Below are 14,351 nucleotides of genomic sequence, written 5' to 3' on the forward strand. Positions count from 1 at the left end.
ACAAAGTTGCGGAGGGTATAATGTTTTTGACCCGTCTGTCCGTCCTTCAGTCCTGTTCTTGTCATCGCAACTCCTCTGAAACCACACAACAGAATTTCATGAAACTTTGTAGATAATAAGGACATACTATGTAGATGTGCATATCGACAGGAAATTATGACTCAATTTTTTTTCTAGGAGTTATGTCCCTTTTGAACTTATTGGCCTCAATATACTACTGCAACAGTTTGGTCTTTGAAGGAAAATATTTTTTGTACAACAGGAATAAAGTGACCACAACAGAAAATTGATTATTCTAACTAGTGATATTTCAGATTTATTTAAAGGACAGTTTTATTGCTGCTTATCTGCTAAAATTTTGTCATTTAAAGGTAAGATCTACGACTGGTAGACAGTGAGCCAGAATAATGTGTCTAGGTAGGGTGACATGTGAGCTTATGCCATTACTTGGCGTCCGTCGTCGTCGTCTATCGTCGTAAACTATTTCAAAAATCTTCTCCTCTGATACTACTGGGCCAAATACCTTCAAACTAACTAAATGTTCCTTATGGTATCTAGTTTATAAATTGTATCCGAAGTTTTGATCCATCGACAAACATGGCCGCCATGGCTAAAAATAGAACATAGGGGTCAAATGCAGTTTTTGGCTTATATCTCAAAAACTAAATCTTTTAGAGCAAATGTGACATGGGGTAAAATTGTTTAATTGGTCAAGATCTATAGGCCCTGAAATTATCAGACGAATCGAACAACCCATTGTTGTGTTGCTGCCACCGAATTGGTAGTTTTAACAAAATTTTGCAGTTTTTTGTTATTATTTTGAATATTATTATAGGTATATATAAACTGTAAGCAACAATAATGTTCAGCAAAGTAAGATCTACAAAAAAGTTAATATGACCAAAATTGTCAATTGACCCCTTAAGGAGTTATTGCCCTTTAAAGACAATTTTACACAATTTGTTCATCAAGTTTGCTAACATTTAAAAATCTTCTCCTCTGAAATACAGGTGAGCGATTCAGGCTCTTGAGAGCCTCTTGTTTATGATAAATGTTAGTGTCTGATATCGGGTTGTCTCTGTATTATATTTTTCACAATGTATGAAAATTGGGCGATTAAGATCTAATCATTTAGTCTTATTTTCGGGGTACGACACGACACGCATCTTAGGATGTAGGGGGTAAAAAAAGTGGGATATTGGGGAAATATGGAAAGTGGGAAAGAATTACAAAAAAAAAGCTGTATTTGGGAAATGAGCACCTTAATTTTTGTCTTTGTTCTTGTCTATCATTGATGAATGTTTGTTACTTTGTGTTGTTTAGTTGCTGTATAAATGAGGTTTACTTAACATTTCCCTATTTCAACAGCATATATTTGAATAATAGGGAATTATGCACCACCATTAATATATCCCAGTTCTGCAGAAAGATTTGTATGTAACTCTGACAAAGTCAAACATGTAATTCTTCAATAACATCTACTTATATATGTAAATTTCATGTAAAGGGCTATATCAATAACGTATATGTTCAGTGATTAATTTAAAGTATTATAAGGTTATACTTATTTTCACAGGACTTTCATTCGTGTGTTTTGACTTTGTATTTAACAACTAATGCAAGCGAAACATTATCATACATGACACTTTCACTTCAAGATAAATTCATTGCATATTTGATTAGATTGAAGTGTCCTTTATTGACAAAGTACTGATGGTTCTAATATAGCATTACAGGTATTTGATATCTCTGATTTATCAATTGAATAATAAATTTCAGTTGGTCCATAATTGCGTGACATTGTTAAAAATTGATACCGGTTTCTTTTAAAATACAATTGTCGTATATATTGTTGTAACTGTGTAAACTAATGGCATGCGGTGTGCGTCATTTTAATGAATATTCTTCAAGAATCTGACAATCCTGCGATTTACCTAATCAGACGCAATTGCAAGAAAGTTAGCCATTAAAAGCAACCTGACAGGAGTAAAAGTTGGTGAAATATTCAGAATTAAGATATAAAATCGTTTTTTATCGAAGAATTTCTGTAAACCAGATTTGGTCTGCAACCACATCCTTTACAAGAAGCTGACTGCTAAGATGTCATTGTTCAACAAGTGGTGTAGTTTTTGTACACATCTGGTTCTAAAGAAGCTATAAGTCGGTATAATTTGCTCTGTATTTTTAAGCGAGGTCGGCATTATCTGATAATCGCTTTGTGTCTTCTCTTAAAAAGAGATTGACTTGGTGAATATAAAGAGGTGTGATATAGAAAATATCTCAAAGCACAATGTAGAACCTTAAATTGTAATTTTAATGCACAGCTGATTGAAGCATATAGTTTTCTATTTTACAAGGATGCCCATCTAGCAATAGTTAAATCCGAATTTATCCAAAAAATTTATTTTATACAATTAAATATTGTTATTTTAGTCTAAAATATATCATTTCCACGTATTTCTACAGGTTGAATAAAGAGTAAATTCTGTAAAATGGCAATATTGCACAGAATCAAACGTTCGACATACACACGTGTGGAGAAATAATCATTGAACACAATAAATTACACACGGATTACTGTTTCATGAATTTATAAATTTAGAAATTTCTGCGTGAATTTATTGCGATTGTTACTGAAATTTTCATTTTTTGCCTTATAGCAAGAAAACAAGTTGGGTGACATCATTTTTTCTCTTTATTTAGTATGAAATCTATCTTCCCATATTCTATTTCAAACGTCTGTCTCCTAGATTTCTTTTTATTTACAAAAAAAGTGTTTTTTTCATTTAAAATTTATGCCCAATTTTGCACGACTTGAAGCTAGAATAAAATGCTCCGCAGGGCGCAGCTTGATACGACCGCAGAGGTCGAACCCTGAACAGTTGGGGCAAGTATGGACACAACATTCAAGCTTGATACAGCTTTGCATTTGGATTGTGATTAAATATTTGACACAGCATAGGTTTCTGACACAGAATGAATGTGGTCTAAGAACTTAAAAATTTTAAATTGGACATTCACCTATTATGGTCCAATATCCAAAATCTAAATACATGGTTAGATTCAGCATATCAAAGAACCCCAAGAATTCAATTTTTGATGAAATCAAACAAAGTTTAATTTTGGACCCTTTTGACCTCACTGTGGACAAAGTTGATAACGGGGCCCAAAAATCAAAAATCTAAATACATGGTTAGATTCAGCATATCAAAGAACCCCATATATTCAATTTTTGTTGAAATCAAACAAAGTTTAATTTTGGACCCCGATTTGGACCAACTTGAAAACTGGGCCCATAATCAAAAATCTAAATACAGGTTTAGATTCAGCATATCAAAGAACCCTAAGAATTCAATTTTTGTTAAAATCAAACTAAGTTTAATTTTGGACCCTTTGGACCTTAATGTAGACCAATTTGAAAACGGAACCAAAAATTAAGAATCTAAATACACGGTTAGATTCGGCATATCAAAGAACCCCAATAATTCAATTTTTGATGAAATCAAACAAAGTTTCATTTTGGACCCTTTGGACCTCAATGTGGACCAATTTAAAAAGGGGCCCAAAATCCAAAAACTAAATACACGGTTAGATTCAGCATATTAAAGAACCCCAAGAATTCAAGAATAAAACCCCATTGAAATTGGTCAAGAAATAAGCAATTTATACGAAGTATCTTCTTTTGCACAATACTGTGCAATTAAATATTTCTTGCTATTGCGCAATACTGTACTATTGACAATTTCTTGCTATTGCGCAATATTGTGCTATTGGATATTTCTTGCTATTGTGCAATACTGTGCAATTGAAGATTTCTTGCTATTGCGCAATACTGTGCAATTGAAGATTTCTTGCTATTGTGCAATACTGTGCAATTGAAAATTTCTTGCTATTGCACAATACTTATTATATAATAATTTACACATCCTGTTTGGTGTGTATCTCCTACCATATCATTATTATTTGCTTTTAAATATAAATCAGAAATAACCAACTTAAAATGGAAAATTTTAAAAGAAAAAAAAAAGAAAAAAAAGAAAAAAAAGGAAGAAAAAAAAATCCCCCCCCCCCAAATTTTTTGAACCCCCTTATGATTCATCACCCCCAAACTCAATCCCAGCCTTCCCTTTGTGGTATGGTACCTTGCAGTACAATTTCAGAGAGATCCATACACTTGAACACAAGTTATTGTCTGGAAACTAGAAAATGTGTTTTTTGTCCCTTTTTGGCCCCTAATTCCTAAAATATTGAGGCAATTACCCCCATCATCAATCCAAGCCTTCCCTTTGTGGTATGGTACCTTGCAGTACAATTTCAGAGAGATCCATACACTTGAACACAAGTTATTGTCTGGAAACTAGAAAAATGCTTATTTTTGGCCCCTTTTTGGACCCCAATTTCTAAACGTTTCGGCAATTACCCCCAAACTCAATTCCAGCTTTCCCTTTGTGATATGGAACCTTGTAGTACAATTTCAGAAAGATCCATACACTTACACACAAGTTATTGTCATGAAACTAGAAAAATGCTTGTTTTTTGCCCCTAATTCCTAAAATTTTGAGGCAATTACCCCCAAAATCAATCCCAGCATTCCTTTTGTGATATGGAACCTTGTGGTACAATGTCAGAGAGATCCATACACTAACACACAAGTTATGTCTGGGAATTACAAAAATGCTTATTTTTGGCCCCTTTTTGGCCCCTTATTCCTTTACTGTTGGTCCCATAACCCCCAAAATCAATCCCAACCTTCCTTTTGTGGTATTGAACCTTGTGGTAAAATTTCATAGAGATCCATTCACTTAAACTAAAGTTAGAGTGCGAAAACCAATGTGTCTTCGGACGACGCCGGACGACGCCAGACGACGACGACGACGACGACGACGACAACGACGACGACGCCAACGTCATACCAATATACGACCACAAAAATTTTTTTGCGGTCGTATAAAAATAGCACAGTGACCCTTACTTTTTATAATATTTTCTAACAAAAACATGGTATCATCTACATTTTGGCAAAGTATAAGAAAATTCTATCTGAGGAAATATATACTGATGATCTACCTTAACAGAACAAAATTCAACTATTAAACAATCCTGCATAAAAGCCCCAAAAACATTGATTTTGGTAAATATATTTTTAATGGTAAAGTCAACACAAACAGAAATTCGAACATTATCAGTAGTTTCTTTTTAGAAACAAACACCAAACCAACCATAAATAAAATACTAAATATTTGGTATATGTTCCTTCATTGTAAACCTTTCGTTTTCGAAATGAAACACGCCTTGGTATATGATACTTCCGTTCCCTAAGAAATGTGATAATAACTTAAACTAAACAATAAATCTTTCGTTGAAACATCTTAAAAATGTCAAGAAAAAAACAGTTACATTTTTAACGTGTACGTTTCCATGGATATGAAATGTTTGATATGATTGGTATCAACTGTAATCTGCTTTGGAATGAGTCACACCACAAACTAATTTGTGTCCTTCCTTCCAGTTTATCTTCTGACATTCTGAAGAACAGTACCATGCACGATGACATTTCCCACATCCTTTAAATGATGTGTCGCCTGCTCTCTTCTTACAATTTGTACAGGAATACGCATCGTCTCCCTCGAACTGACAACGTGGACATTGACACCAGAAATTGAAAGATTTGTACATCCATGCACGTCTTAGCCGTCTTGGCATGGTAGTGTCAATGTACGTTGTTGTTAGTTCCTCGCCTTCTTTGATGTCTGCTTTAGCTCGGACGGAAACACCTGGAACTCCGTTCACTTCCCCGTCACTTACTTCCACGTTGTTCACACATGAGTGATTTAGGCATGCGTGCAATGGAAACATTCCAGCAAATGATGCACTCGGAATTTTGTCGTCCAGATATTTCAAAATCGACAACGCCTTCGGATCTTCGGGATTAAAATTAGACAAATTGTCATAGAATTTGTGATACGGTGTGATCGGATCTGAGTAAATCTGAAGATTGCAGGCAGCTTGGTAATACCTTCCATTCAATTCTTGTTCTGTTATGTCCATCTTAATTCCGTCCCCACAGTCACGAAATATATCGTTCATTACCTTTAATACGTAAGGCATCTCCTTTGCAGCTGAACCAACTCCAAATGCAATAAACCTGGAAAAATATATTTATGAAAAAAATGTTACAACACTACTTCATGGTATATGTAGACGCGTAGTTCTTGGTTTACTGATTGTTTTATAAAGATGATACATTGGTAGGCAATGTATTTACAAGTTTTGTTTCTTTTGTTATCATTATGTTCCAGAGTATATCTTTTTACGCTCATTTTGGTTCTGTTTTCTTTCATGTTCTCTTATTAATAAGACAGTGAGTTCAAACTACTGTATATCTAAAGAATAGCCGGTAAACTTCTATTTGTTACTACGATATAAATAATACATGTATAGAAACAAAAAACGTAAAATTCTATTTGTCATGATAAATGGAGTTGATTTATAAACAGTTCTACACCGGTTACCAAAACAATTAAGAAATACGATATTTGTTCTTCGATATAAATCCATTTGGATTTTATATTTAACGCATATAAAGTAATATCACGGACGCAACCACGAGTTGGTTGACCGTTATGGAATGTCTGCACAGATGACGACGGATATGTTCAAGTTCTCGCGACCAAGGTCCCGTCCTCTTTTCCTCGAATATGTGACCTACCAAATTCGATTTGCCACTGGGTTTGTACTTACATGAGCAACAAAACTGGTACCACATGTTGAGCAGGATCTGCATTCCCTTCAGGAGCACCCGGTTTTTTGGAGGGTTCATGTTGCTCAGTCTATATTTTTGTATGTTGTGTTTTGTATACTGTTGTTTGTCTTTTGGTCGTTTTTTTTAACATGATATTGCTCAGTTTGTGTTCGACTTATGAGTTTGAATAAACTCTTTGGCATCTTTCGCCTCTCTTTTAGATTCTTATTTAACTGAATAACACGAAAGTCATGACAGCAGTTCATGGTAAATTTTGTCAGTACCGTTACATTTTATCGATTTAAAATCTCCTCGTACTTCGTTCATGACAATGATATTTCGTTTATTCAGGCAACCAATCAATTTGATCATTATATCAACAACAGTGGCGAAATACGGTGTTTAAAAGACGTTAGTGTTTGCGTTTGTTTTTGTTTTTTTGTGGATTTTTTTTTCAAATAAAGAGCACAAACCACTTACTTCCTGAAGGGGGCTTTAGCTTTAGCCCAGTGAATCATTTCTGGTACATCTTTTCCATCCTGTTTCATCCACAATTTGACGTCTGCTGCAATGTTTGCCCAGATCTTTGCCAAAATATATATGGAAAAGTGCCCCGACCACAATTCTTTCCATGTCCCATCTACATCAGTTCCCCATCCCTTGTTTTGGTCGATGTCATACAACTTCTTCGTTGCTTTCGATCTTGCTGGGCAAAGCAGTTCGTGGTGTCTTTCCCACGCTGTATTTTTACAAATATTGCTACAATATGTAACCAGTTTACATTCCGAGCAGACTACTGGTTTGGTTACGGGCCAGTTATTTTCAACGACTTCTTTTGCGGTTGCATCCATATTGTCCAGTTTTTCTTGGAAGTAGTCACGTGCAGTCATAAGTGAAGTACCACAGTGGTTGCAACCTTTTACCACCTGCTTTTTGTCTTCTGTTACGTATGGTGTCGTCACAATAGGAGCGTCGGAAAATACAATGTCACCTGCTTTTATATCTTTGACAGCAAATATTGCTTTTCCATACATTGTGAAATCCACACTGATTGGCATGTCTTTTGTCAAAGGGTCATACAAACGATGAGCTCGCACTTTCTGAAAACAAATAGCGGTCTCTTCGTCTTTACCTTTCACCATCTCAGATGCTTTTCTTAGCCAAAATTCAGCCAACACAGGAAGTTTGAACTCCATTAGCAATTTTCCTGTAACAGAGAAGAATATTTGAGCTTGCAATGAACTTGATTTACTTTATCAGGAATACTATTAGTTAGGAATGCCTAATATAATGTATAAATCCGTAAGTTGCCGAAATACAATTGTATTGTCAAAACAAAAACGGTCAATTTGTAATATTAGATTTGCCGAAATATTGACAACTGGACTGATGATACTCAGTATTGAGGATCAACTGTCCATCATTGACGGTATCTCCTCGGTGGTGTTAAATGAGAGTAAAATGTACCGATTTTTTTTCCTTATAGCATCGAGTTGTTTAGTGTGCAGAACGTTAAAATACCCCTATTCACTAAACTAATTTAATGTCTGTTTGTTTGTTCGTTTATGTTAAGGTTGATGCGTTCGCTTTGAAATTGCAAAGTACAACTGCAAAAGACTAATTTATTTTATTTCAAGAAAGGTGTGACAGTTACATTTATTAGACAAACATCACTTTACATATATAACTGTAACTCTAGATGCACTGTGAAAAAAACTATGCAACTAATTAAAAAGACTGCTAGTATGCCAAAACTGGCGGCAGAAATACACTCTATCCTGGTAAACTTATCGATATTTTAAATAAACTTATTCTAAAAGGTTACCAATTCAACACTGTAATTAGATCATTAAATATTGTTTCATTGGTACTTATATTGATTTTGTTATCAGTAAATTAAAAGCAAACTAAATATTATTGTTATATACATATACACATTCATGGATCTACAATCTGTCGATACCTGTATCTTGGCATTGCACAAGGTCATGTTTTTCTCTGACTGTTTATGACGTCTTTACACTAAATCCATTGGATGTTGGACGTGAACGGATTGATAATTTAGTCTTAGATGCATGTTTTTTTTATTAGTTGTAAGTAGCTTTGAACTAGCTGTCAGTAACTGCGAGTAATCTCAGATCTGTACTTAGTGTCTTTTTTGTTGTTTGGATGTACAAGTACCCGGCCACGTCCACTTGTATTTGTAGTATTTGTATTTTTATCCATCTGATGAGTTAAGCCTCTTTCAACTGATTTTTATAGTTCGTTCTTATGTTGTACTGTTACACCACTGTCCCAGGTTAGGGGGAGGGTTGGGATCCCGCTAACATGTTTAACCCCGCCACATTCTGTATGTATGTTGCTGTCCCAAGTCAGGAGCCTGTAATTCAGTGGTTGTCGTTTGTTTATGTGTTACATATTTGTTTTTCGTTCATTTTTTGTACATAAATTAGGCCGTTAGTTTTCTCGTTTGAATTGTTTTACATAGTCATTTCGGGGCCTTTTATAACTGACTGTGCGGTATGGGCTTACGGTGACTTATAGTTGTTAATTTCTGTGTCATTTGGTCTCTTGTGGAGAGTTGTCTCATTGGCAATCATACCACATTACTTTTTTATACTCTTATTACCTCCTAACTTCCAGGCATCAGCTGATCTCTCTGGTTTCTGTATATGCATTAAGTCTTTCATGGCGCTGACTGGGTCTTGGTTAATAAAGTATACCTCAGCTCGGAGACGTCTTAGTATGATATTGTCTGTCTCAATGTCAACCGCATACGAAAAACTTTCTAGAGCCTCGCTAAATTTTCCTGCGATCATACATTTGTGACCAGCCATTGCGGCTTGTGCTGCCCTTTGTCTAAGATCTGGATCTATTTCTTTCTTCGGTAATTTTGGAACTTCCCTAATGTCATGCCTTCTGTCCAGAATTTCCTTCTCTAAATTCAATAATTGGTCATCGCCAGGATACGGACTCTGTGTACAGAGGTCCACGGCGTTGTACCCTTGTTCTGATGTGTCCTCTGTATCGTAAGAGTCGACGATTGCTCTTTGCAACTTTTGCAGGCCTTGTATCAGGTTTTCGTTCTTTTTGTTTTGTTTCAAGCCGATAGAAAATATGCTATGTGCTCCCTGGAACTTCCCACATTTTGTAGCTGCTTCGCCCCCAAGAATGGCTGCCTCAATCAAGGTTTCGTCTAGTTCTAACGCATGTTTAGCATCATTGTAACAATTTTCATAGTCCTTTTTCTTGGAATATTGCTGGGCTCTTTTGAAAAAGTTTTCTGCATTCTTTGGTTCTTTATTTATTTTGGCTGATAGCTGCTTTATGACTTTATCGGTTTCTTTGTTATTTGAAGTATTCTTATTCGTTTCTGTCATGTTTTGTCTACAAAAAACAATAAGAATATTATTTCAGACTTGTATTCATATATATCTAAAACTGCATGAAGTCACAGATGCAGTTACACGTAGATTTTTTGCTTTTGATATACGTAGAGCTACTAGTACCCTATTTCTTTTTAAGATATCGTTTTTTTGTTTTTAAGTTACCCTTAATACAATTAGTAAAGTCATTTTTTGTGTTAATAATCTATAGATGATATTTCGAACCAACTATAAACGATGTTTGAAAATAGGTTCGTGTAGGTAATTCAAGTTCTTCTTTAATATTTATTTTTACTGGTTGGCTTGTGCAGAATACTTGCTTGTTGAGTGAGGATTCACAATTTGATTTTATATATTTTAACTTTAAAAAAATAAATATTGGGTCAAGTTTCCCAATTTCTGTATATATTTTAAATATTGGCTTGTTACATTTTGGGATAAACCTGTTCATTTTTTCAAGAATCTTTTAATTCCCCATTAAACTGACTATACATAATATCTGCAAATTTGACTTCAATCTTTTTTATTGTTATGTTATAGAACGTAGCTTTCCATATGTCTACTTTCTGGATTAAAATGGTCAATGTGTGTTTGTCTTTACTAGGGATGATTTCATAAAAAAAAGAGTATGTTTGGATTTCATTTCGGAATAATAATACTAATGCCAACCTACATGTAATCTGATTTAAATGGATATTCAAGTATTCTATTTATGCCCCTCTTTTTAAATACAAAATATCTGAAGATCACACAGTACATTCCATCGTTAATATAAACAAAAACGTAACTGATTTCCTCTGAATAGGAACCTAAACGAAAAATGTTGTCGCCTCGCTTTCAATGAATATTACTATATTTGTGTACGCCCCTCTAAACAAAATCTCCTGAATCGGTCAATGGACAATTGATATTTACATAACTTTTGAAAATTTGTTAAACAATATTGAAAAACTGAACATGTACACGTTATATTTGCAAACAATTTTTTTAAACTGTTTGAAAAGTATGTTCTTAATTCTATGTAGTACTTTATCTTTGTCTATTTTATCTATGGTAGTATGAGTCCATAAATCTGTATCACATACTCCTTGGTGGTTTCAAGAAAATGAGTCCTATTTATTATATTGAAATTAATTAACTCGAGTTGATATCAAGCGATATCCAATTCTCACTCCTTATTAAACCTATAAATATGTTTGTTCTAAAACGTAAAGCTTGGCAGGAATACCGCAGTACGTAACATTCAAAATCAATTATAAAGAACTTTCAATTGCGGTTTTCAAACCATCTTACTGGAAAAAATACTTGTCATCGTTATTTAAAAGTATTTGATTTCTGTTATTATTATCATTTATTTTTTTTTTCAGCTTCTCTCAAGAAAATAAACGGGAAAATGGAATGGTTGGATCACCCTGCATCCTTATCCTCTTGCTTGATTCTTGTTTATATATTTTTGTCATATAACTATCACTTCTGACTCACAAAAAAACAAGCAGTTATGTTGGTATTTTTTTTAATACGTACGAAAATAAGTACACGCGAAAAAAGTACAGATGTAGAATTTCAAGATGAAATAAAGCGATGATATTTTCTTAGCTCGAAATGTTATAATCAGACCTGAAACTCTACAGAATATTTATAAATAAGAAACAAAAAGATTACGATTCTTGAAGCTTAAATGCATCTGCATGATCTGATTCCATACGCGTAATTATAAATAGAATACGCGTGTGCAAATAACTCAAATTGTGTGCTAAAAATAAAAATATAAAACCGTTTACATGAACATCGTTTTGTTAGTAAAGTTTTGGATTCATAGCATAAGATAAGATATTCAACAAGAAAGGTGATGGTTCAAGACTTATTTTTGCATTCTGGCATTTTTAATTTATTTCCCCCTGAAGAACACTTTGGGTGTTGTATTATAATGAAATACTATACGACATATTGGTAGTTTGCAACAGTATGATTTGAAGATATTTAACAAGAAATAATCAACGAATTAAGATCAAAGCCAGAACAGAATAAAATATATCATTCATGCAATAAATAAAGAGAAAAAAATAATTGAAACTTACTATTATCTTCGCTGAAAATATTACAACGGTTGTAAAATGACTAAGATGGCGTGTGCCTCTTTCCGCTGCCAATAACGTAATGCTAATTATGGAGAGTAAAACGATATGGGGTTACCCCGTTGCGCACATCTGGAAACAGTATGACACCAGCGGGTTATGTTTAACATGATAAATGTTTGCTTATCTTTCTCCCTGTGTCAATTAATAACGATAATCTTAGATGTAATTACAAAAGAAAATTTCAACAGCCAGTTTCCTCTGGAATTGTTATTAAAACTCACAGGGTCAAAATCTACAAAATAAGAAATAGTCAAATCATGTAAAAATGATATTTAATTATTATATTTATAGATTTACAGCCACACGAAATTTGGTTTTGATTAAAAATGTCGTTCTTTTACATTTTTTTTTTCAAACACTCAAAATTTACCGAGATAGTCAGTTTTGTTTATAATTTTGGCATCGGTTCAGAAATAAGCCATACTATTGACGTAAGAACCTCAAAGTACACGCATGAGTCTGTGAACCCAAGGAGGTTAACATGGTTAAGTATGAGATATTACCTCCTTGGTGATATTGTGAATTTTAGTAAAGATTTAAGAACATTATATATGGGCCTCGTATGAAATAAATTCACGGGACATTAGTCCTACTTTTTTGCGACAATAAGATGGAACTTATTTTTTTCTCCCGGTTGGACGGTCCAGAACCTGTTTATAGTATTGTGATGTCGGGCGGGGGGATCGGAGAAAAGTGGGTACCTAATTTGTGTAATCAAATCCTCCTACAGTTTTAAACTCAGATCCCTGAAACTTCACTTGAAGATTGCACATACATATGTTGAAACATATGTTGGAATACCTGAAATCACCCTCGGTTTTTTTTGGGGGGATTCGTCTGGCTCAGTCTTGAGTTTTCTATGTTGTGTTTTGTGTACTGTTGTTTGGTATTTTATGGTTTTTCATTGCCATGGCGTTGTCAGTTTATTTTTGACTTATGAGTTTGAACGTCCCTTTGATATCTTTCGCCTTTCTTTTTGAAGTTATGCATCTGCTATTATTGAATTGACTGGGGATGTTTCTCTCATTTTTCCATACTTTGGAACTTAGTCTTTTTTTCGGCAAAATTTTACAGACTCATCCGCTAATGCCAACACTCATCTCAATCATTGAACCCACTCGTACAAAGCCTTGTAACATGGATGGTAATCAGTGGATATCACAGGTCTGAATACTCAAAATTTGCATAAATTTTTAAAAACGTCACCTGAAATTAACCTAATTTATCGTATAACGGTATCTGATTGAGGTCACCTTATTCTTTTTTCCCGCAATAGAAATCACCGAAATAAGTCTCGATATGTAAAATGGTCATATCGGAAAAGGACAATATATGCGTGATGTTTCATGCTTTTGCATGCATCACATGTACGTTAATGACTGTGAGACAACAACAAAAATTACGGCGACCACCTTAAAAAATTATGAAATAAAATTGCGTATTCTTGATCGCTGAAAAGTAATTAAAATCAAATTTGCCTGTGAGTTAAATGATAAGCAATTTAGTTTTTATTTCCCTTTCGTCTTTTGAATAGATAGATTTACCCAAGATAGAAAAGAATATTCTGACCCACAAAAAATCCGTTACTAGCTTATATAGCTAGTATTGACCTGGATAAGACTGACTCAGTTAAATAAATATAAAGCATGAGCATTAAAATGTATATGTAGTATATATATATAAGTCTAAATTGAAAACAACGTTCAAACCTATGATTGCGTTGGATAAAAACCGCAATTTTTATACGTGTGCATTCAAAACAAATTTCTTGGTAGAGGGGTCTAAATACAGCACAAACAACATTTTCCAAAAGACCAAAAAAAGTGAAAAAGTATATTTAAACAAAACGCATTTATCGTATCTTAAAGTCTATGCGTTTATCGCATTTATCGTATCTTAAAGTCTATGCGTTTATCATATATGAAGCTCCATAAGGTGGGTTGGGCCCAATGTCCCCTCTCCCTACATCCGCCTCTGACCTGGGGTCTTAGCTCACAGCTCTATAACAAGGAGTAAAGGAATATACATATCCGGAATATTCTCATTTTTCTTCCGTTACTTTTTAAATTTTTAGTTTTGATAACT

The 14,351-nt window shown here is 34.1% G+C and overlaps 1 protein-coding gene across 1 annotated transcript; it reads right to left on the reverse strand.

The window, feature by feature from the left end:
• Positions 1-5,126: 5,126 nt before the first annotated feature.
• On the reverse strand, positions 5,127-12,296 carry LOC127701998 (uncharacterized). The gene is made up of 4 exons (XM_052205973.1): positions 12,207-12,296; positions 9,372-10,129; positions 7,223-7,949; positions 5,127-6,145 (listed from the first exon to the last, which is right to left on the reverse strand). Exons 2-4 carry the CDS (start codon positions 10,120-10,122, stop codon positions 5,449-5,451), a joined length of 2,175 nt encoding a protein of 724 aa, XP_052061933.1. The 5' UTR covers positions 10,123-10,129; positions 12,207-12,296; the 3' UTR covers positions 5,127-5,448.
• Positions 12,297-14,351: the final 2,055 nt, after the last annotated feature.

This window comes from Mytilus californianus, unplaced genomic scaffold (assembly GCF_021869535.1).
Source record: "Mytilus californianus isolate M0D057914Y unplaced genomic scaffold, xbMytCali1.0.p SCAF_5, whole genome shotgun sequence".
Taxonomy (NCBI): Eukaryota; Metazoa; Mollusca; class Bivalvia; order Mytilida; family Mytilidae; genus Mytilus; species Mytilus californianus.

Coding starts and splice junctions, on each gene's coding strand:
- LOC127701998 (XM_052205973.1), bottom strand. CDS start 10,122: ATGACAGAAACGAATAAGAATACTTCAAATAACAAAGAAACCGATAAA. Junction 7,950..9,371: donor TGATGCCTGGAAGTTAGGAG/GTAATAAGAGTA, acceptor TCTCTGTTACAG/GAAAATTGCTAATGGAGTTC. Junction 6,146..7,222: donor GCTAAAGCCCCCTTCAGGAA/GTAAGTGGTTTG, acceptor ATATTTTTCCAG/GTTTATTGCATTTGGAGTTG.